General features: G+C 34.2%; 1 protein-coding gene across 4 annotated transcripts; it reads left to right on the top strand.

Annotated features, from left to right (window-relative positions):
* The first annotated feature begins 1,572 nt into the window (after nt 1-1,572).
* On the top strand, nt 1,573-21,261 carry LOC105327472 (putative carbonic anhydrase-like protein 2). Of its 4 annotated transcripts, none has more exons than XM_011427975.4 (11): nt 1,607-1,818; nt 6,385-6,438; nt 9,335-9,391; nt 14,523-14,662; nt 15,433-15,621; nt 17,512-17,607; nt 19,192-19,258; nt 19,537-19,691; nt 20,128-20,238; nt 20,483-20,522; nt 20,642-21,256. In XM_011427975.4, exons 1-11 carry the CDS (start codon nt 1,707-1,709, stop codon nt 20,662-20,664), a joined length of 1,044 nt encoding a protein of 347 aa, XP_011426277.3. In that variant the 5' UTR covers nt 1,607-1,706; the 3' UTR covers nt 20,665-21,256. The 4 variants fall into 4 exon arrangements, with proteins under 4 accessions (XP_065930920.1, XP_011426277.3, XP_065930921.1 ...); XM_011427976.4 differs by lacking the exon at nt 1,607-1,818 and adding an exon at nt 6,143-6,301 and having other exon boundaries at nt 20,642-21,253; XM_066074848.1 differs by lacking the exon at nt 9,335-9,391 and having other exon boundaries at nt 1,573-1,818; nt 20,642-21,261.
* Nucleotides 21,262-21,305: the final 44 nt, after the last annotated feature.

Here is a 21,305-nt window from a genome sequence, read left to right as displayed (position 1 = left end):
AACAAGAGAAAACGGTTTGAACATGACATGTTTATCGCGCTCCTCATCTCCAAACTCCCATCGATTTCTGATCTCATCCCATGTAAAGTCACCAGCGCAAATTTACCGCGGACTATTCATATTTCATATTTAATTTTCCGGCTGATAATTATGGTAGGAAATTTGGAGTCTGATCACGACTCCTTCTTTTTCCTTCTTTCGATCAATCGGAGACTGACCCACCGTGCTATATTTAAAAAGTACGCATTATAAGAAACATGGCTCCTTTGAATCAATGTTGTTGATCATTCTGTTGCCATGATTGTTACACAAATTGCTCCGTTTACTTTCTTCCTGCGTCCCATAGGCAGCTACTCAATTCCCCAAAAAATCTTGATGAAGCTTGATATCCCCTGCTTGACCCAAATTTGGGAGTATCCAAACCTTCATACACATTATTTTATTACTTCATTGGGCAAAAATTAATTTTACATTTCCTTACAAAATGTATATATTTTTTCCGATTATGACTATTCTCTTTGACATCTTTGAAATGTTTCGCATAAGCAAAAGCAATAGAGCTTTTACAAAATATATGATAGAAATAGCAAACTACGCTATAATGCCGCTAAAAGGGTTTTTATTGGGGATTTTTTTATCAGTTTGGTCGTCAATTGCTCAGGTATTGTCAGGTAGACAGATTGAAGATAGCGCTCGGATGAGCATTTCGCCTCCAATGGGAAGACTTTATGATAAATAATTACTTTGTTTCCGGTAACCAACCTTTATGTATAATTTGGTTTTTATCAGCTCCGTTTACGGTGCAATACAAATTGCAAGTGATGAAGATGTATGCCAAGATCAATACATTGTGATTCAAATGAGGCATTTTTGAAAAATCTGAACTCTTTTATTTTCATCTGGCACGACAGACATAACACCAGTGCCATCGTAATAATTGAACACATTACAGTTTGCAATCGTTCATATCACACTTGATTTGTTGTAACGATTCTTTCATCGTGTGCACCCATAAATTGACAAGGTTATGCGCTGCTTCGACGAGTATTGCGGTTCTGAAAGCTATAGCATTTTAGCAACTCACCGAAGCCATTAACATCAATGACAACTTCATTTTAAAAAAGTAATGATAAATGCATCTCAAGAAGGTTCTGTATTCCGACCAATTTATACGATGCCTATCTTTATTTATTTACAGAAAAAGTAGCGTTTTGAAATTCTCTTTGATAACAGCATCAGGTAATTTACGACTTTTCGCTTGTAAGGCGTAAAGGTTGCTGATGCAGCGTCCCAGAAAATTACATGTTCAAACTGAATTACTGATTAAAACAACTTGGGTAGTTTTTGAAGTTGTTTATGTACGAACAGATGTACAGTGATCAGACAAATAATCTTGATGAAGGAAGCAGATCCCGTTGATGAACAATTTGTCATTCTGCAATAATGACACCACTGAAATGAATGCCTTCCTTAGTTCATTTAACCAGTTCGCGTTATTGAAATAGACGAGCGCCAATTAATGAGTTTCGTCCTTTTAACAATTTTAGGGAGGGTGATGCTGCGACGTGTAAACAGAGGATCAATATAATTGGCGGTTATTGATTTGATTGACATTAATTTGAGATCCCCGTTTCTTAGTTCGGTTGTGTGTGACTTGTTCCATTGGGTCTCGCGAGATTTTGTAGCGTTAATGGATACGGGCTTTTATGGGGGATTTTCTTGTCTCTATGCCTAGAAGTGAGAAAACTCAGATTCTTAGTGCTAAGACAAAAATGGTATTTGACCCGGGATTTGTGGTCTTCCTTTTGTTATTTACAGGTAAGAAGTTGGTTAATTGAAACATTATTCTAGTGTGTTGTACCATTTATACCCATTTTGATATCATCATCATTTTCCTCAAATTAACAAATTATTGAATTCACTGATGTCGAAAGTTACGTATTTTTTGGATTGACTTTGTCTGAAATGATTTTATAATTTTTTTAGGAGAAATAATTTACATGAATTCAAAAAAAATGTTTTTTATACATCTTACTTTTAAATTTTATCTATTTTGTTTACCCATTAATGTAACATTATAAGGATCGTTATTCTGCCGTACTCTCAATGAAATACCTACTAAAACTACTGAAAGCTTTTAACATTTTCTTGTGCGAATTATCTACTTGTGATTGACATCTCCGTAGACCCGTAGATTATTTCTCATTTTGTTACTGACAATTGTGAGTAAACAATTTTAGCATCTTTTAATTCGTCGACGTCTCCGAAAAATCACGGCAATATATTTGTCCCAAAACAAATTTCTGATCCTGGCTGAAATGGCTGACCTGGGACTTGTTTTCTTTCAATAATTCAGGAATATGCGTGCCGGAATGATGGCCTAGATTTAATTGGGAATATTCCTGAGTGGGAAACTAGTCATTTTATCCCGAGTAATTGCTACGGTATATGTCTCCGTAGACTTGCATTCATTTCTTCGATTGTATAAAATTCTTCAAATGAATCACGCTATGAAAAAATAGAAATTTTATCTAATTTTTTATTTTTAAAAATTTAACCTTTGATTTTTGGGAAGAGAGCGATGTTTAAAGCTACTCGAAAAGGCGTTAACTCTGACTCGTGATACAATTATTTCTACACATAGATAATTATATACACCATAAATAGCTGGCAGGCTAATTCTGCTGTGATAAGGACCACATGCAGTGCAAATTCATCTTCCCAGTGTATTTCTACATATGCGCTGCTTCCTAAAATATCACTTTTACATACGATAAACGCACCGACCGCGCAATCACACAGGTGTATCAATTAGTTCCAGGTACCGATCGGTTCCCAGGGGGCCCTGAATTATAAAACACACGGAATATCTCGCCGTGGTTACGTTTGATGTGCAATCTGCAGGGTGATGCAGGGTTTTATCTAATCCCTTGGCGTGTTGAAAAAATTTAGACTTTTCTTCTGTAACATTTATTAAATTAATGTCGTCAATTTCAATTCGTAGATATAACTGATAAGTTTTGTTAAATATTTAAAGCCTATAAAGCATTTCCCTTTTCGGTCGAAATGTAGATGCTTTCAGAACATACTAGTCGGTTGGCATATCAAACATAAACTACAGAGAAAGGAAAGCACATATCTATACATGGGTATATCTTAAAGTTTCCAATATACATGTATCCAAGTATCTGGTACAAACATTTAATTTGATCTTCTATGGGCTTTATTTTTCTACATCAAAATAAAACAAAAAAGTGTACAGATATATGCAAACAATTAAAAAGAAAAAAATTAAGTAAAACGACGCCTGTAAAAAAATGAAGCAAATAATGACATCAATTCTTTAAATAATCGAAAAAATGATTAAAAAAAAAAACAATTTGGTATGCTAAATGGATGCTAACATGATTTGTAATTATAAAAACGGTGAACATTTTGACCAATAAACCGACATATTTATGAATATAAACATACAAATTCAAGATTTCTGTAAACATACATAATTGCCATATTCTAGGGTTGTATGCTTTAGTGATATCAAGAAATATCTTCTAAAACCCATTAAAATAATACCGGATGAATAAAATTAAAACAAGCAAACTTTCTAAAAAAGAAAAAGGAATGTTATTTTAAAAGTCAAAAATTCACAAACTTGAGTTGTCGACCCCGATAATTGAGCACTGATTTGAATGACGGCATCACATTTATAAAGGACTTTAAATGACAATATAATTAAATCAACATATGTTTTGTTCCCTACGTTAAACTCTGTCATTCAAAATCTCTGTTCATATTAATTTTTCTCAAAAATCCTTTTTGTCCCAACCCAATCTCACCCTGGCCCTTTCCTGCTGAATTTTTTTAAACTGTTTTTTGAAGAACACATTCATTGACTTTTTGCTCGCTTATAAGAGCCTAATAAAGCAAACATTTTGTTGGTAGTTGAAATGACAATGGAGATTTGGATTTGAGATGTAGGATTTTCTGTTAACTTCAGCAGTTAAAATGGATAATTGGCGGTCAAATCAAAGCCTAGAAAGCTTTTAAAACCAAGTTCACCGCCGCCACTGTCAAGCTCGTTCTGGGGAAACTTAGAAATTTCATAGATTCTAGGTCGATTATTCGTGATCACAAAAAGCCTCGTTTATCAGTTATAGAAGAAATTTATTAATTACCCATCAACAAGATGTAATTAACAACCAGAAAGAGCCGTTTTGACAATCGAACACCATTTACTTCTTTACGCACGATTAACGCTGTGTTTCTGATGCCATAAATTTACAACTCTCCTGCAACATTTGGTCGTGAACGGTTCTTGTGTAAGAGTTGATATACGATGCAGAAAATACACGGAAACATTTATGAGGAAAATTGAGTGGAAAGGAAACAGAAAATTTTCATACACTGATTGATGATGAAACCAAAACATGTTGACATGTGATGAAACAGAAAGGTTTTCACATTGTCGGGATGAAACTAGACATAAATCAAGACACTTAAGAGAATGATGAAATCATGACTGATGAAACCAACACATATCATCTAGTGATGAAACCAACGAGTGAGTATTGATGGAAACAAAACATCTTTGATCGCCGATGAAACCAATAGGCCATGAGACTTTGTCTTATTGAAAATAGTAAAATTACAACCTGTTCAAAAGTTAAAATATTGATAAGTGAAAAAACCAATACTAGTATTAAAGGGAAAAACATAATAACTTTTATATAAGTTGATCTTAATCAAAACTATGTTTGAAAATTCAGAGTTGAAATTACATTCTTCATTGTTACGTATTGTGTTGCCACATATTCGTTTTAAAGTAATCATATCTAAATCTCGTTTATACCTGTCTGTCTTCACCTATAAAACAATAACTCTTTAAAGAGTAGAATTGGTCATTTATTGCAATAGATAATAAATGACAGTAACAAAATGCAATCTAAAACTTTACATGTAAGCTATGTGCATGTGAGAATACAGACAATGTATATATACTAGTATACAAATTGTCAAATCACAATTTTTCATTGGGAACAATGCTGTGTTATTTAACATATTATGACTTAGACATGGCATATATTTGCCATATAAAAAGAAGAACAAAACAATTGGAAAACTTGAACAAAATCTGAAAAGGCGGTGATAAATGGTAAACAAGCCAGGAGATAATTGTAGAAATGAAGTATCAAGTACATGTAACAAGTTTACAAATGCTTGCTTGTTGACGCCCCCAAACATAGTATTGCATTTACCTAACCGGCTTATATTATTTTGATTGAAAAGCATATAGCAACTTTCAAAATGAGTAAACATGCACTTGTGTAAATTTGATGTTTCAGTTGCAATTAATATCAATTTGCGGCCATTCACAAAAAGCTTTTAAGCATTAGGACATGTGGAATACGTAGAGCGGATATAAGGGGACTTGATCCTTGGCGAATGCATGTTATCGTAATCCCCGCTTCCTGTGGGATTCATTAGAACCTATACTTAACATCAATGTCGGCATCGATGAGAGAAAAAAATTGTTAATTAAAACACCGATAACATAGCTCCATTTATGATTTTGTATCGAAATTATATTCTCCTTTTTCTGCCGAATCTTTGAGCCGGGAAACAAGCGGCTTCCTTCCGTATCCGATTCTTTGTGCTAGTCAATATCAGTTCAAAGCCTAGTTTCAGGTGCGGGCCCATTGATTGTGAATTAGTTTTGTGTGTATTCAAATATCACAGAACAAAGAAAGCTTCAAATAATTACACGGTTTTGTTACTTAAGAAAATGGGTATAGATGTGTTAGAACAAATTGTTTTCGAGTAATTGTGATAGATTTATCAAGTTGATATCTTTAGATTTGCGACTTTATCGTTGGTTGTGTGTGCCAAAACACAATAACGGAGAGCATGAAGCGGACAGACCTGCTTTGAAGATTACATGCACACACGATATTAAACTTTGTTTACAACATAGCAAAAGCTCCTTTCCAATGATCTATTATTGGTAATATTATTGTCATGTGTGATATTGCTTTCATCAACGTCTGTGACGCAATGGTTTGCTTTATTTGCATTTTCTTTAGCCCCGCCTATTTCTTGTGAAAAGCAGAGACTCGGTTCACGTGCCAATCCGATTCTAATTCTCAGAAAGTATTCAAGTTTTTCAGTAATTGATTATTTCGTCAAATGTCTCTGATCCGCATGTCTTTTGGCATTCAGTCGAAAACAAGCATCTGAACTGTGAATCTTATGATGGTGATCCTTGAACTTTTGTGCGTTCTGATTCCTATAAGCCTGACAACAGGTAGTACCCACTTTTATTTAGAAAAAATGGAATTTCTGAATCAATATTTCATTGTAACATTCTGAATTTTTGTCTTTTCAAAGGGAATTCAAAAGGACAAGATGACAGCGAGAATCCACCCAGTTTGATGAAGGCTCGTAAGTATGAATACATATTGTCTATTTGTCTTGGCATCCAAGCGTATTTCTGGTACTCTTATACTGTTTTATGATTTTCTTTGTAAATGGGGCAACGAATACAAGTTGTCAATCAGTAAAACGGAAATTCACACTTGAGCATTGTAAAGCTTTGTGTGACAATGCGGATAAACTGTTAAATAATATAACAAAATCCAGCGCTTTAATAGGAACTCAATTGTCCGTGTGCTTAACATGAGGCTGCCTACAATAGCGCTCCATGTCCTAATTTAGTATGTTTAATGGAGAAGAACAAGCATTCTCAATTTGTCCATAGAATCAATTCCACAGTCAGACCATTCAGCTGAAATTTCCACTTATCCAGTGTAATGCATTTTGATGTTAAAAAGTAATCAAGCGCGCCAGGCAATAAGCAAATTGAATATACTCGGAGTCTCTCGGCTTCCATCGACACAGCGTTGTCGCGAGAAACGGAGTTTTCGCTGGAATTTCAAATAAAAGTATTTTACATACCTCTATGGCGTGTTTACCTGAAAGCATTAAGGCAGCAGTCTATAAATAAACACCGATCCTCTCTACTTATGTATATATATAGAAATTCTTTTTGAAGTCAATGCATAAACCGGTATTCTTTAATATTTTATATCATGTATTTTTTCGAATTTAATTTACAAAGAGCAGCACAGAACTAGTCTGTTTTTATGAAATATTTTTATTGCTTTTGAACAACGAAATCCGTTTCGTGAATATATTTCATTAATTTATTGTTCAAAGCGGGTTAATATAATGGTTAGAGAGGCAGTAGACATGGGAGTGGATAGTCAATATTTAGTATTTAAAATCACAAAAAGAAGTTTATAGAAATATATATGCAGAATTGGAATGCAATGTATGTATAACATTAACTGTTTCAGTAAGTGACGTAATCGGCAAGAATTAGTTGGACTCTGTCTGTGTCATTAGACAATTGGGGGTTTGTTGCACGGTGTGAAGACAGGCGAGTCTGATTAATGCCAGGATTTACTTAGTCTGGGTAGAACTTGATGCCAGCAATCAAGTTTGTGATCGCTCTGGGATCGATCTGAAGTTTTCTAGGAGTCGCCAAACTTAGCGCTCTTACAACTGATACCTGTTGAGGATACGGTTGTACCTTGCTTAGGGTATCATTTTGAGATTCAGCAGGTAGCTTATCTAATAATTAGCCGATTTAGCGATCGCTGCTGCTAATCTATTGATCCGTTAATTTGTTAATCGGGTATGATTGTGAGTATTGACTGAGACGGTACTCGAGTCTGATCCAGACGCTGTGAGTAAAGGACCGATAATTAAAGTGGAAGATACAGTTTGAAGTATATTTACAAACAGGAGAAGTAAATATGTGAAACTGCAGCATTAGATTGATTTAACCATGCAAATAGCTAATTATTGTATAGGGGAAATCAATTACAGTTTGAGCTTTAGAAACTGTATGCAAGTATCAATGTCATATGTTTTAAAATTTTGTTCCTTTAAAGAACACAATTTTGTTGTGTTTGGCCCAGTCATCGAGTGTGGAATAGTTCGAGGAATTTTCAATAAAAATGATAGAAAATCAACAATTTTATTTATTACTTTTATCTAATTCATTTATCCAGGAACACAAAGAGCAAGCATCCACTCCGCGGTTTCTCCTCATCAAGTCCTATAAAGCAATCTCGTTATCGGAATGTCACAGAAGTCAAGATAAATCTGCGTGCAAATTACAGATCATATTTGCCGGACAAGATCATACTTGTTCTCAAACTCCATTCTCGAATCAAAAGATGAGATCTGCTCCTATAATCTCATTATATGGACAGCAGGGTTGGTTACATCGCAGAGCTTCCTTAATTTAAACAAGCGTCGACGTGAGCTACTGATAAAGCGTTCATTAGACCTCGATTGATGCCAATCGCAATGATCGAATATCCCCTACATGCTTCAAAGGGCTTGTAATTCAATAGAATTTGAAGGAAATGTCGTGTAACTATACTTAACCCTGTTAACTATGATTGGTATATCGGCTAGCTAATGCGATGACATTGTTGAGGAAAGGCATATTTTTTGGCTTTGCATTCTTTTGCTCCAAATTTCTATTTCTTCTAGCTGCGACAAGATAATGAAGTACTGTGTAAGAATGGGGAAAACTCCGATTCATCCAGGGTTCTATACGAAAATGTTTTAAAAAAGAAAATCAACATGTCATTTATTGATTTGCATAATACTTACGTATAATGCTTGCATTTTTAAAACTAATTTCATATGTTTGTCAATGTGTTTCGTTTCGGGGAGTCTTTTAATTTTCTCATCGTCCAATTATAATATTATTCATTTCTGCGTGAGCTGGTTATTCATCTAAAAAAGAGCATACGCTAGTATGTGTGCTCCGCATCATTAAGCATGAATCTCTCATTGCTTTTTCGTTATATGTTAGTTTGTTAGAAGGCAATGAATTCTAAGCAACATGACATTTATGAATAGGGCCTATCATGTCAGATTTAGAAGCGTGTAACAACTCTGATTAAAGATAAGGCGATTCTTTTCCTAAATATCAATGATAGCCACGGAGAGCCACTTAGTTCTTCTTGTTTTGACATTTCTGACTACTTTGAGTAGACTTTCATAAGCAGTATACACCCCAAATCATTTCCTGTCTGAGATGGTACGGTCATTAGAAAAACAAAACTGCCGCTGTCCATTAAATGGTGTTTAATGGAAGACGTTAGCAATCGTAGGAAAAAATTAAACATATCAACTGTAGAATAATGGTATTAACTATGTGGTCTTATAACAATTTAATTTAACATATACGTATACTATATAAGCATTATTTAACAGGTTCCGTTTGCTTGTACATAGTCTGTGTTGTCTGTTACAGATTCCAGAATGTACCCCTTCCCCTGGGATACTTGGTGGGGCTATGGAGGAAGAGCAGGTACTTGTATATACAGTTTTAATAAATCATCACTTTGCCATCGTTTATGTTTCTATATGTAGGTGCTTAACGAATTTTTGTTTCATTTCCGTAATCAAATATCCCTTTTTTTTCTTAAAAAAACGTTGATTTTCGTTTTAATCTTTCTCCATTGGTCCTTGAAGATCAGCTATGCGGCCCACGGGACTTCTAATACGTGTATCCTAGTCTTTGAAATTTGTTTTTAAAGTAGAAGGACATATTGCAACATAAAGATTGGGTAATTCCGCGGCACGGAATACGTTCTCACACGCAAGCTATTTGTTATAATGGTAAAGTAGCATGTCTTCAGATGTTGTACTTTTGCGTTTGTTTGGACAAACTGAAGTACTTGCATGTATAATTGCAGGTATCTTAATCTTATGGAGATGATATACTGATTTTTTTCATTTGAATAACTTAGAGTTACTTTGATCAAAAAAAGAATTTTTTAAACTCCTGATACGGTTAACTCCTACAGTTTTCAAGAAAGGAAGTTGTTCTTTTAAAGACCAATTGTACATATTAAGTATGCATATTACTTGGATTTAGATTTTTGATAAATTATGCAAAAAATACGAGCTGTTAAACTTAATCATTTTCTCGCAGAATATTGCATACAAGGTACACCTATGGTATGGATAACTCCCCCTACAGTTTTCCAGATAAGAAGTTGTTGCTTTGCAGATCAATTGTACATATATCTGAGATGTGCATATTTAGTTTTTGATAATTTATGAAAATCAAAGTACTGAAGAACTGACGACGGGAGTTGATTTTGTCGATGTTTATTTATTTTAAAATCAATGATACGTTATTTTGCATGACAAGTACATGTAGTTTCTAATTTGAATCACACACATTTTTATAATATGAATTTTTTGGACTTTTTCGACAAGAATGTCGAGAAACCCCCATATAAATCATGTTAAATAATATTTAAAGATAAAATTAATTTAATCAAACTATGTATTAGTAATAGAAATATTTCTCGAAAATTGTATGGATCCAAGCAATATTGAACTCTAGTCTCGTTCAACCAAACGCTCGGCTGACACCGTAAATCTCCGACAAGGATTTACGGAGACAGCCGAGCGTCGAGTTGAACGAGACTATATTGAACTCTGGCGTAGGAATACATACGACTACAAAAAAAAATTAAATTGTTCGTACCATTTAAAATCTGACTATTTTCAAGGTATTTATAAATAAGTTTCCTTGAAAAACAATGCTTTAGCATACATTACATCGAATTTATCAATTATTTTCAAGAACTAACTAAAGTCTTGTCAACAGCAATGATTTGTGCTGAGGTCCAAACACTGTTTCACTTTCGGTTTGACTGAGTAACTGCATAGGAGAGTTGATTAAAATCAACTCCCAAGAATACTACCTGCTCTTTTTTAAAAGTTTTTTGCAGACTATTGCATTAAGGGTACTCCATATTTCTGGATAGGTAGTGTTTATCAATTCAGATTTTACAAATGGATTATTTATGGATACTGTTCACTTAAAAGAAAACCCGGGCGGTTTGCTGTCACATTGATAGCTTTTTACTTGTTTTAAAGCTGCTTGGTCCGATTTTATATCAAATTTTATGCACGCTTTTAAACGATGGCTATGCTTAGTATATGTATAATAATAAACATTGCAGTAGTTTTACCCGTCAATTATGCCAAATTTCAATGAAGAAAAATACGTACAAAATTTGCTAACAAAACAAACGACATTAAAAGGTACCGCGTTATTTCGCCTCATGTTAAATTTCACCCCTGACGACGAGACGGGTATGGTTGTATTACGACTTTGACATCGCTTTAAATAAAGGTCGAAATGATCAGACAATTACAAATAAACATGTGTACGTTTTGTTCGCTAATATTTCCAAAGTCTGCTTTCTTTACAATCGATGCATAGCATGCGGGTTGAATAACCCCAATCATTCGGGGGACGAAACCAAGCGGTTTCCTTTTCTAAACATTCCCGTGATGCATTTTGGTTTGTTTTTTCGTTTGCCCAAAGAGAAATTATTTTTATTTACTTTGAATATTTCTAACTTTGAAAGGAGACTGATTCTGCTGGTGTAAATAGGAGAAAGTCCATAACTTTCTAAGATGAATGATTTGTATGGGAAAAAATTTGATACTGTAATTACAAAAAAATCGGACCAAGCAGCTTTAACTATAATACCTTGATCCTGAAAGTTACAACACGCGTATATGACGTAAACTCGGCCGTTTAACCAATAAGTCGCCCACTCTAGAAAACTCTCAGATGATGGACAGTTTTCATTTTGTGTTAAAACACGACAGAGGATAATTCTGGTCCTTGTGCCAACATTAGCCTTATTTCTTACGACGGGGATCGATTATGGTTCGGTGGAGCCCTCGCAGACCTGAATCCGCCAGTCCTGCCCGCACGCCGCTCGTTATTTTAATTAAACAGGGTAGCCAGGCTATTCCTTGTCTTGGGTCGTCCTCTTCTGGTCAGTGTTTATTTGGTCAGATTAAATGTGATTTTTTCTTAGTCCCTTATTGCAATCTTTATTGTCTAGAGCGTATATATCTCTTACGACTTTGATTAACATTAACACATTAATGAAATCTCCGAGTGTGCGAGTTTCGTTTAGCATGTGAATTGCGAACATGCGTGTGTTTATTTCATTTTTAATCTAATTTTGATTTTTTTACCCCGACTGTCTAACAGTGTTTGAACAACACACTTTCAAAACATTTTCTTTAGAGTGATCATCAAGAAATAGTTGTTTTAAAACGACGTAGCTCTCAGCTTTATTATTGCCCTGAGTACCAAGCGGTTCTTGAGAGGCTTTTGAGCCCAGATTGAGAGATTTTTTGGCTGACCCGAGCATTGATCGAACACTGATTTAATGGTGAACATTGCGTTTTTGTGAAGCCTTTATTACATGAAAACATATCAAAATCGGGGAAAATGCATTTTACATGTTAAGTCGTCGAGGAAATTGATGGTGGAAAATTTATGACTTTGACTATGTCTTCGAAACACGAAAGGCCAGACACAAAACTGATTTGATCTTTGGGAAGCAAATTACTACTCCTCAAATTAGTCCGATGTTGCAATGAAACCAGCCAAAGTTGTATACCAACATGAAACATTTTTCTAGGAGAAAATGGTTTTCAGTAGTAATGTTATTATCTCATTGCAACCATTAAAAATTGAAGACGGTTGTAATATTTTCAGACTCTGTGAATATGTGAAAAAATACAAAATCTTTACATTTAGAGCATATTGTATTTTAGTGAAATATTTTAGCACCAAACAACTTATTGAAATGACGTTGTTAAATCTCTCTCGATTATTAATAAATGTTGTTCTTTAGTAATGTTAATTTTTGTACACTGTATTGGGAGCATTTGTATTTATGGAGTTAAAATCGCAATTGTTGATTCTATCTAATATAAGTAATGATTACCAAGGACCGCCGTGATGTACACTGTTATAGAGAATCGGTTCTAACTCGTATAATTCTAAGAGTTCACTTTGGCAATGTCAAAATTTTATTTTGAAATCAATTTTACTGAATTTTTTCAAATAATAAAAAAAATCTGTAAACAGTTTCATTAATCAATGAAAAAATATCAAACCAAACCAGGCATTCCAAAGTCATTGTCTCCATAGAAAGAAGTTGATTTCGCCGCCTGTTAATTTTTGCATTGTTTCCCCCCTACGTCCCGTAACGCGATGACAAGTCATTTTTCAAGACAGCTCCAGAGTGTTTGCCGTTCTTTAATTATAGGACAGATGAGTGACACACGACACAAACGAATCCGAACCAGCTCTCCTTTACGTGAGCAGTAAGTTATTACATTCCCTGATTACAGGCGACAGGTTTCCATTAAATATGGGATTGAAATGTTCGTCAAAGATAGCACAGAAACCCGACAAATGTAATGTCACCTAATGAGATAGAATTTGTTAGATTTCCGAGAACACCGAATGTTGCTCACTCTGGCTTTGAAGGGGTAACGTGATCTGCTCGGTAATTCCATAGAAAGCGTTTCATTAGAGGACTTGTTTACATAATCATGATAAACTGCTCTCTTTGATAAGTTAGACTTTCTCCCCGCTCCGATCGCATGCCTCTTGTTGCATGGTTGTTGTAGACTCTTAATCAGCTAGATTGGTTCTATTTTCATTAAGCTCCAAGATTTTTGTTTAACAAGTTTGAATTCAACTTATGATGATTTACCATTATTCTATATATGTAATTAGTCATGTTATTAACAAAAGTAGAGAAATTTGATTGCTATGGGATGTTTGTGTAATGAATAGAAAAACTTATTTAGTTATTAACAAAAATAGAGAGATTTGATTGTTATGATTGCATTATGATTAGGGTAAAGGCACTCAAACAGAAAACTGCCAATAAAATCAAAGTATGACACTCAAAAGTGTACAATGGTGTCACTAATTTACTAATAGTAAAGATGATTACATTAGGTTTAAAGCAATACTGCGAGATAATGACCATTCAAGGTTAGAATTTGCACGGATGAGGATGGAATCAATACAGTCAAACCTAAGATAGATCTGATGTCACCGTACAACCGCTTTGTAGCCCTGCTGGCCTCGCACCGCAGTGACGAGATCGTGATCTTTCTTCGTCTGTGAGGCCATTGCTTGATGTCCGTCAGGGGACATCTATGTGTTGGACGATTAGACATTATCTAGCCTCTGTATAAAAAGTTGGGAATGATTTGTTACTTTGGAATACTATTTTATGAATGGAAAGAATATACATTTGTTTCTAAGTATGATATAGTGTACTCTTACATTGTTAGTCATTGTTCAGCCTTGAGGTAGGATAGCATTCGTTTGATGGTGTATATCATTGCAATGGTTGAAATTTAAACTGCTTCTTTAAAGAAATATTTCCGTGAGTAAAACAATGATAAATTGATCTGCAGAAAGAAGTGTCCGAACCAACCATCAAATGTTACAAAGACAAACATTGCCTATGTAAGAATTTGATTCATGTCCTGTTTTAAATCAGGTTCGACTCGAGCTAAAATCAAGAGATAGTCTAAGATGTCGTGCTGATAACGTGTGTGAACCTCTCATTTTCGTTTTGTAGGTCCTGAGTACTGGGGTGAAGCATACGCTGGTAACTGGCACATGTGTTCTAAGGGGAAGCAGCAGTCTCCCATCAACATCGAGCCCGATCTACTCCTCTATGATAGTAACCTAGGGCGTCTGGTCGTCAACTCTCCCCCTGTAAGTCTACTTAATGGTCTCGACTGTTGTTGTTTTTGGGTTTTTTTGTTGTTGTTTTTTCGTTGTTTTTTTTTTTTTTTTTTTTTTGTCTTTTTGATTAAATCCATGCATATTGAACCAACGCAACAATCAGTTTACTTATTTGTTTAAAGGTGTTTTTGTCTATATTCAACCTTATTCCTTGCACATTAAATCAACGTTACTATCAGTTTACTGATTTGTTTAGTAGTGTTTTTCAATTCAATTTCTGTAGTTGTTACTTGGGTTGTCGTTACTTGCAAAAAGATTTTACATGACTTGTATTGAATTTCGCTTGCGGTAAAATTTCGCTATGTTTGCAGCAAAAGATCGTCTTGACAAATATTTCACGCCGCAAACAGTTGTTTTAATGTTTTGCGTGTTTGCTAAATAAAAAAATTATTTACACAAGCTTGGTCGTGAAAATAAATCGCCAAGAACCAATCTCTTATTAGAAGATCGCGAAATATTGTTGTACAAAATAAACTTCGATTTATAGGGCCTACAGTAAGTCAATGTGAATTTAAAATTTACAATTTTAGTAAAGCAAACTTGATTTTTCTTTTGCAAAACACACTTTTTGTTAATTTAATCTGAAAAAATCATTAATTACACCTTTTCTAATGTCAATTTGATTTCATATATTTATTCTTAGTCTATTAGTAACCATCAAAATTAGATGTCTCATTTGTTTTTCAATAAGTTTTTGTATTTCAAAAGACAAAAAGACCATTTTTATTTCAATTTTGCAGGTGCAGGGTAAACTACAGAATACAGGAAATGATATCACATTGACCCTTATGAATGACGTCAAGAACCAGGTCAACGTCACTGGTGGTCCCCTCTCTTATATGTTCCGAATCACAGATGTCAAATTTCATTTCGGAAGAAGACAACGAGCGTCCGAACACCAGATAAACAACAAATCGTTTACAGCAGAGGTCCTTGAAACAATTTTTGATTTTATTTTAAACTACAATGATATATACGACCAACTTCGCCTCCATTGACACGCATATGTGTATCATATGCGGATTATGTGATTGGTGTCATATAACAAGAACAGATATGGGTTACCCCATATCCAAGATATTCGACTTTTAAATTACTTGAATTTTCATTGTGCTCAGCCGATCTCTTAAGTTAAAATCGCTGAAAGTGTTAAGAAACTGGCGTATATAGTTCTTCATATCCGTAGCAAATACTGTAACCCCCCACTCGCAAACAGTGCATGCATCAGTGCATAAAATCAGTGTACACGAGTGCAGGTTTTGTGTAACCATTCAGTCATTAAAAAAAGGGGGGAAACATATTCATGCACAACAAATAAATAAAAGAGATTGTGTGATAAGCAACGAACAATAATCACGAAAGTAATATAATTATTGTTATAATATAATCAATATGCATTAATGAAAAAATAGTCAGTCGAAGAAAAATCTATATTTTAGCGAAAAAGACCGAGGAAGCAGCTGGCGTAGGAATATTAATACTTAACATTTACATTTCTTGGGGAAAGGTGGTTTTTTTAAAAAATAATTTAACGTTAGTTTAATTTTCCTCCACGTATTACATATATACATCGATATTTTAAACATTTGTTATAATGTTGCATTTGCTGATCATGATGGAACTAAATTTTTCGGCGCAATTGTGTAAAGAGAACCTGACTATAGTAATATACCTTAAACAGATAGTAAGCACTGACGAATATATTGAAAATCTTAAGAAGGGCATCATAGTAGTATATATTGTATATGAAACATATTTGGCAAAATTGCCTACGAAAGAATAACTAAACACCAAGCTGTGGCATTTATGATTTTTGGTATTTTGTAAAGAAAATTGCATTTTAACGAAGAAAACTAAACGCTTCGTATGTCGATGATATTTTGTTGATTTCCACAAAATGCATGATTCTATCCCTCAACTCCGCCAGGAATACAACAACGCAAGACTGGCTTCGATTTCGACTTAGTCATTCAAGATGAGTTGAACCTACTTTATTGGTTCTTTTTTAAATGTTTTATGAAATTTTGAAAGAATTTCTGAAATGCTCTCACAAAATTGAAGAAAAAGAACGCATGTAATTGAAGTTTTTATTTCCCACAAGAGGTCGGTGGCTCGCATCTCTTCGGCTTTGATTAGTCTGTGTCAGTGACAAACCCTCTGGGAAACCTTAACAGAATAATATCAGGAACCTTTTAAAACGCTTTAAGCATAGTGCATGTTTTAATGTTTTAAAAAATGATATACAAGAGAATTGGGGCATTATTTTGTGAATATCATCGTGGAGAGAAGAACATCTCGATAGTGTCCAAAGTGAATACTGTTCTTATAGAAGTCCTTCTGCGCTACTCTGTGTCAGCCACTTTACTTAATTATCACAAATCTTCTCACTCCAACGTAAAACTTGTTAAATGTCCTTCCTTTAATTTTCTCTTTCGTGCTTTGTAGGAGTTTTGCGAAAGAATTAGAGTGGCATGGGTGTGAAAAGAGCCATTTCTTTTTAAAATTAAAAATTTTAAAAATATTACATAATCATTTTCACTTCTTTTTTAACATTCATAATCAATTTTCACACCTCGGGCACGTAGCAACAGGCGGCGGTTGCCACTCCTTCGTTATAAATTAAATGTTCTTAATTTTTTTTCTTTAGCAAAATATATGATCAATCCAATAGTTGTTGCAATTGGCCACTCCATTTGTTCTTTGACAAAAGAATTATGCTACGTGATTGCACTTTCCTTAACATGCATTTGACAAGCAGTCACAACTCAGAAATGGAACTACATATGAAGAATTTCATTTTTCAAATGTTTATTTTACAGATGCACATAATAGGATACAATTCTGAGGTTTACAGAACAATGGACGAGGCTGTAAATGGCGTAAGGGGCCTCGTTGCTATCGCTGTTTTTATTGAGGTAATGAAAAAAATTGCTTTTTTTTCTTGCATTTTGGAAATTCTTAATTCAGTCAGGCCCAACCGTCATCAACTTTCTTAAAGTCAATACTCAACCTCAAGTCTGAGTTTTGACCTTAATTAAATTCATGCACTTTTCTTTTAAGGATTTGAGTTGATGACTAAGATGAGTTGATGACTAAGATGAGTGATTTAAAAATTTTGGTGACGGCGGGGCCAGAATGAACGCCGTAACAAGAAACATGCTTTTTGAAGGCTTTGTAAAGTCCGTTCCATCCCGCAGAAAATTAGATCCTTGTTCAAACCTTTAAACTGATACCGCCATACTTAGACAAGAGTTTTGTAAGGAATCCATGCGTTTCTGTTCTTGCATGATGTCCATTGGGCAGCCTGATAACTACCTGTCGTAAAAAGGATGAACCCGACTTGCTCTAATAATCTATTCTTATCTGTTTTGTTAAAGTAAGAGGTACGCGACCGTAAGTGAGAGCAAAGGTGCTTTCACTGGGTTTTTTATTCAAATCTGTGAGAGTATAATTTGTTTGTAAAATCATATTGAATATAACATTGTGTACATGGACATACAGGAAGGAAAAAAAACATGATCATTGAAATTATATATTGTACCAACATTTTAATCTCCTAACAACTGTGATTCATCCGATCTTACTTTGATAACAGAGAAGAACCTTAGAAGGACTTATCCTTTTGCCGTAGACATTTGAATAAAAGACATGAACACGTTTAATTGGTCTTAAAAAACTTTTCTTAATTGCAAGAACTGTATTGGTTTGATTCACAGATGTTACAATAATGATTAAGCTAGTTATTCCAGTAAATTACAACTGTTATATTTAACGATTGTGCAATATGCTAAGCTTATATAAACCTCAATTCTCTACAATTTCCATATCTGTATAACACCATTTAGTTTAATCATAAAAGCAATATTTTTAAAAGTATTTCCATCTCTTTCTAATTTTCCATTTGTAGATTTAATGACACCACCATATTCAAGCTGAAACATTTTTGATTGAATGAGAATATATATAAAACTTTTATAAATATGAAAACTGTGATCCAAGAGTCGGGAGATGGCGTTACTGTGATTTTAAGTCTGATTTTACGATGCTGGTATTGGCTTGTTTATGATTCTGGGTCCCACAATGGTGATGTCTTATTGGTATTGCCAACAATTAATGAATCACGCTTCTGTTATTAGAGAGTCCTCAGAACATTTTATGTAAAGGATGCTGCTTCATTGTTGATTAAATTTTCTATGGTTCTATGAGGCTTTTGAATAAAGAATGATCGTCGGTTACATATTTGGGGTGGGGTGGGATCGTAGAGTTCAACAACTCCAAAACCATTTTAATGACATATTGTAGAAAACCGGAAACAATTAAAATTTTCCAATATACTGTAATATACTTACATTGCATTTTTTTTTCATTAGTGAAATTTGGTAACATTTGCTGTTGCTTTATTAGAGAACATGCTATTCAAAACGTTTCTGAACTACATGTAATTTGTAAATTGTTCATAGAAGTTACACTCAAACCTTACAAATTGTTTCCATATCTAGATAGGACTGGTATCGAATTATCCATTGGAGTTAATAACAAAGCGACTGAGGAATATACCAACAAAAGGTATTTATTAACCCATTATGTCATTAACAATCGTTCCTTTGTCAAATGGCTTAGAAAATGGCAAACAGCACACCTAAGAATTTGTATTTCAAAGACTCTTCTTAAAGTTGTCGATATCATTGCCCTCTTGTGATATGCATTTGTCAAACGTGTAATGAATTACATTGCCTTGATCCTGACATGCAAATTCGAAATTATCGCAGACGATTATGAAAAGAAACATCCTCTACATCAATAAAAACAAATGATCTTTTAAAATGGATTTTTTTTTTGTTCAGGTAACAACACGAACATTAGTGGCTTCACACTGATTGACCTTATTCCCAACACCACGGAGTATATGACGTATGAAGGATCGTTAACGATACCCGGATGTCAAGAGAGTGTGACGTGGATAATATTTAACAAACCAATTTACCTATCTGCTGATCAGGTATAAAAAGACTGCTGTAGAATTTTAAATAAGTAAATGCAAAAAAGTACTAAATAAAAAATGAGTACAAAAAATATCACCAAAAGGACATAACCAAACATTGTTTGCCTTCAGCTCATGAACTCACTGTCTCTTGTTTATGGTATCTTGTGACAATGGACATTATTGTTATCAACCAAGTGCGTCGTGATTTGTCAATACTAAACAGAATTTGTTTAACAATTTATACTACCAATCAAAGCCAAAGTCAGCGGACCTTGCATAATTTTTCCTCGACTATATTTTATCTTGGCTTATGCTTCAAATCCCAAAAGTGCAAAACCACAGTTATAACTTGATTAAATGAGATGTGACAAACACAAAATAGCCATAATATTCTTTGTTTGTACCTGCGATTTGACATTAGAATTCTATTGTTATACCCACCTGTTTACAGATGAAGCTCTTCCAAACTGTACCAGAGATGCGTTGGATTCACACAAACACCAGGGCGGTGATGCCATTAAACCAAAGAGTCATTAGAACTAATATCAATGTCAAACAGAAAGTAAGTTTTGATTGAAAAAGAATTTTATCATCCTAAGCTCTGCTTTTATATTTGCATATTTGTGAGACCCGCATTCAAGAATCTACCATCAGACGGTAGATAAGTATCAATTGTGTTACAGACCTTTTTTTAATTTACAGAAAAATAGTCTCTGTGATGTCTTTAAAAACGATCAATGCACGACCTTATAAAGTTAATTTCCAGTCCTCATTCTAGTCTAAAATTTATTTATTCTTTTTTTTAGAATGACATTTGCTCCATAGAACAGCATTTCAGCTACAAAGGTAAGGTATTGTACTTGTATTAAGATTATTATTTTGAAAAATTGTAAGATTCTTTCAAAAGCGCCAGCAAGCATACGTTAACACAATGATATAGTAAATCCGTGTCAATTCCGTTGTAGTAAATGAAATGTTCACTTCATGACAAGGGGAATAATTCTTGCGAGTCATACGCCCATTGCGAGAAAGAGTCCCTGCAAATACGGAGATCAGCCGGATAGTAACAGCAGATCGAAGCTCGAGTTTCATCTGACATTGGTGCTATGAAACCCTGTGGTGTTTGGCATTTACATCAGTATTCACGCTTTATCTGGTGCGCTCCTTCAGAAGAATGCTGACACTACCCGGTGCTGTATTCGAACGCTCCATGTATGCAAATCTGTTATAAATGTGAATAGTGTGTCGATTTTTCAGAAAACCAGGTGCTATATCGCGTGAAGTAGGAAGATAATTATGATACACCCACGCTTTTGTGAAGCATTACCTTAGTATTCCATCTATTACATGTAATAATAAACAGCTTAAGTTTGGTATCCTGTCATTTTTTTCTTTTGTTTGTTTTGTATCAAAATACATGTATGTGTACATGTATGTACTATTTTATTGTTTCTTTTTTAACATGTACACATATAAATTTGCTATACGCAGGACCTTTGTTGCGAGTACTCGATTTGTTAGACTTTCAAGTTTATTTAATATGTTACGAACTTTTTTTCAAATTGTTTGCACGTATTGATTTTAACATTTACTTGTTATGTAAAATAGATATTATAATATTATAATGTA

Source organism: Magallana gigas, chromosome 2 (genome assembly GCF_963853765.1).
Source record: "Magallana gigas chromosome 2, xbMagGiga1.1, whole genome shotgun sequence".
Classification (NCBI taxonomy): domain Eukaryota; kingdom Metazoa; phylum Mollusca; class Bivalvia; order Ostreida; family Ostreidae; genus Magallana; species Magallana gigas.
This window is presented reverse-complemented; position numbering and strand designations above follow the sequence as displayed.

Bases quoted from the DNA above. Each gene is read 5' to 3' on its own strand.
- LOC105327472 (XM_011427975.4), top strand. From the start codon at position 1,707: ATGGGGGATTTTCTTGTCTCTATGCCTAGAAGTGAGAAAACTCAGATT. The intron at 6,439-9,334 runs GTAAGTATGAAT...TGTCTGTTACAG, and splicing joins ACCCAGTTTGATGAAGGCTC to ATTCCAGAATGTACCCCTTC. The intron at 20,239-20,482 runs GTAAGTTTTGAT...TCTTTTTTTTAG, and splicing joins ATATCAATGTCAAACAGAAA to AATGACATTTGCTCCATAGA.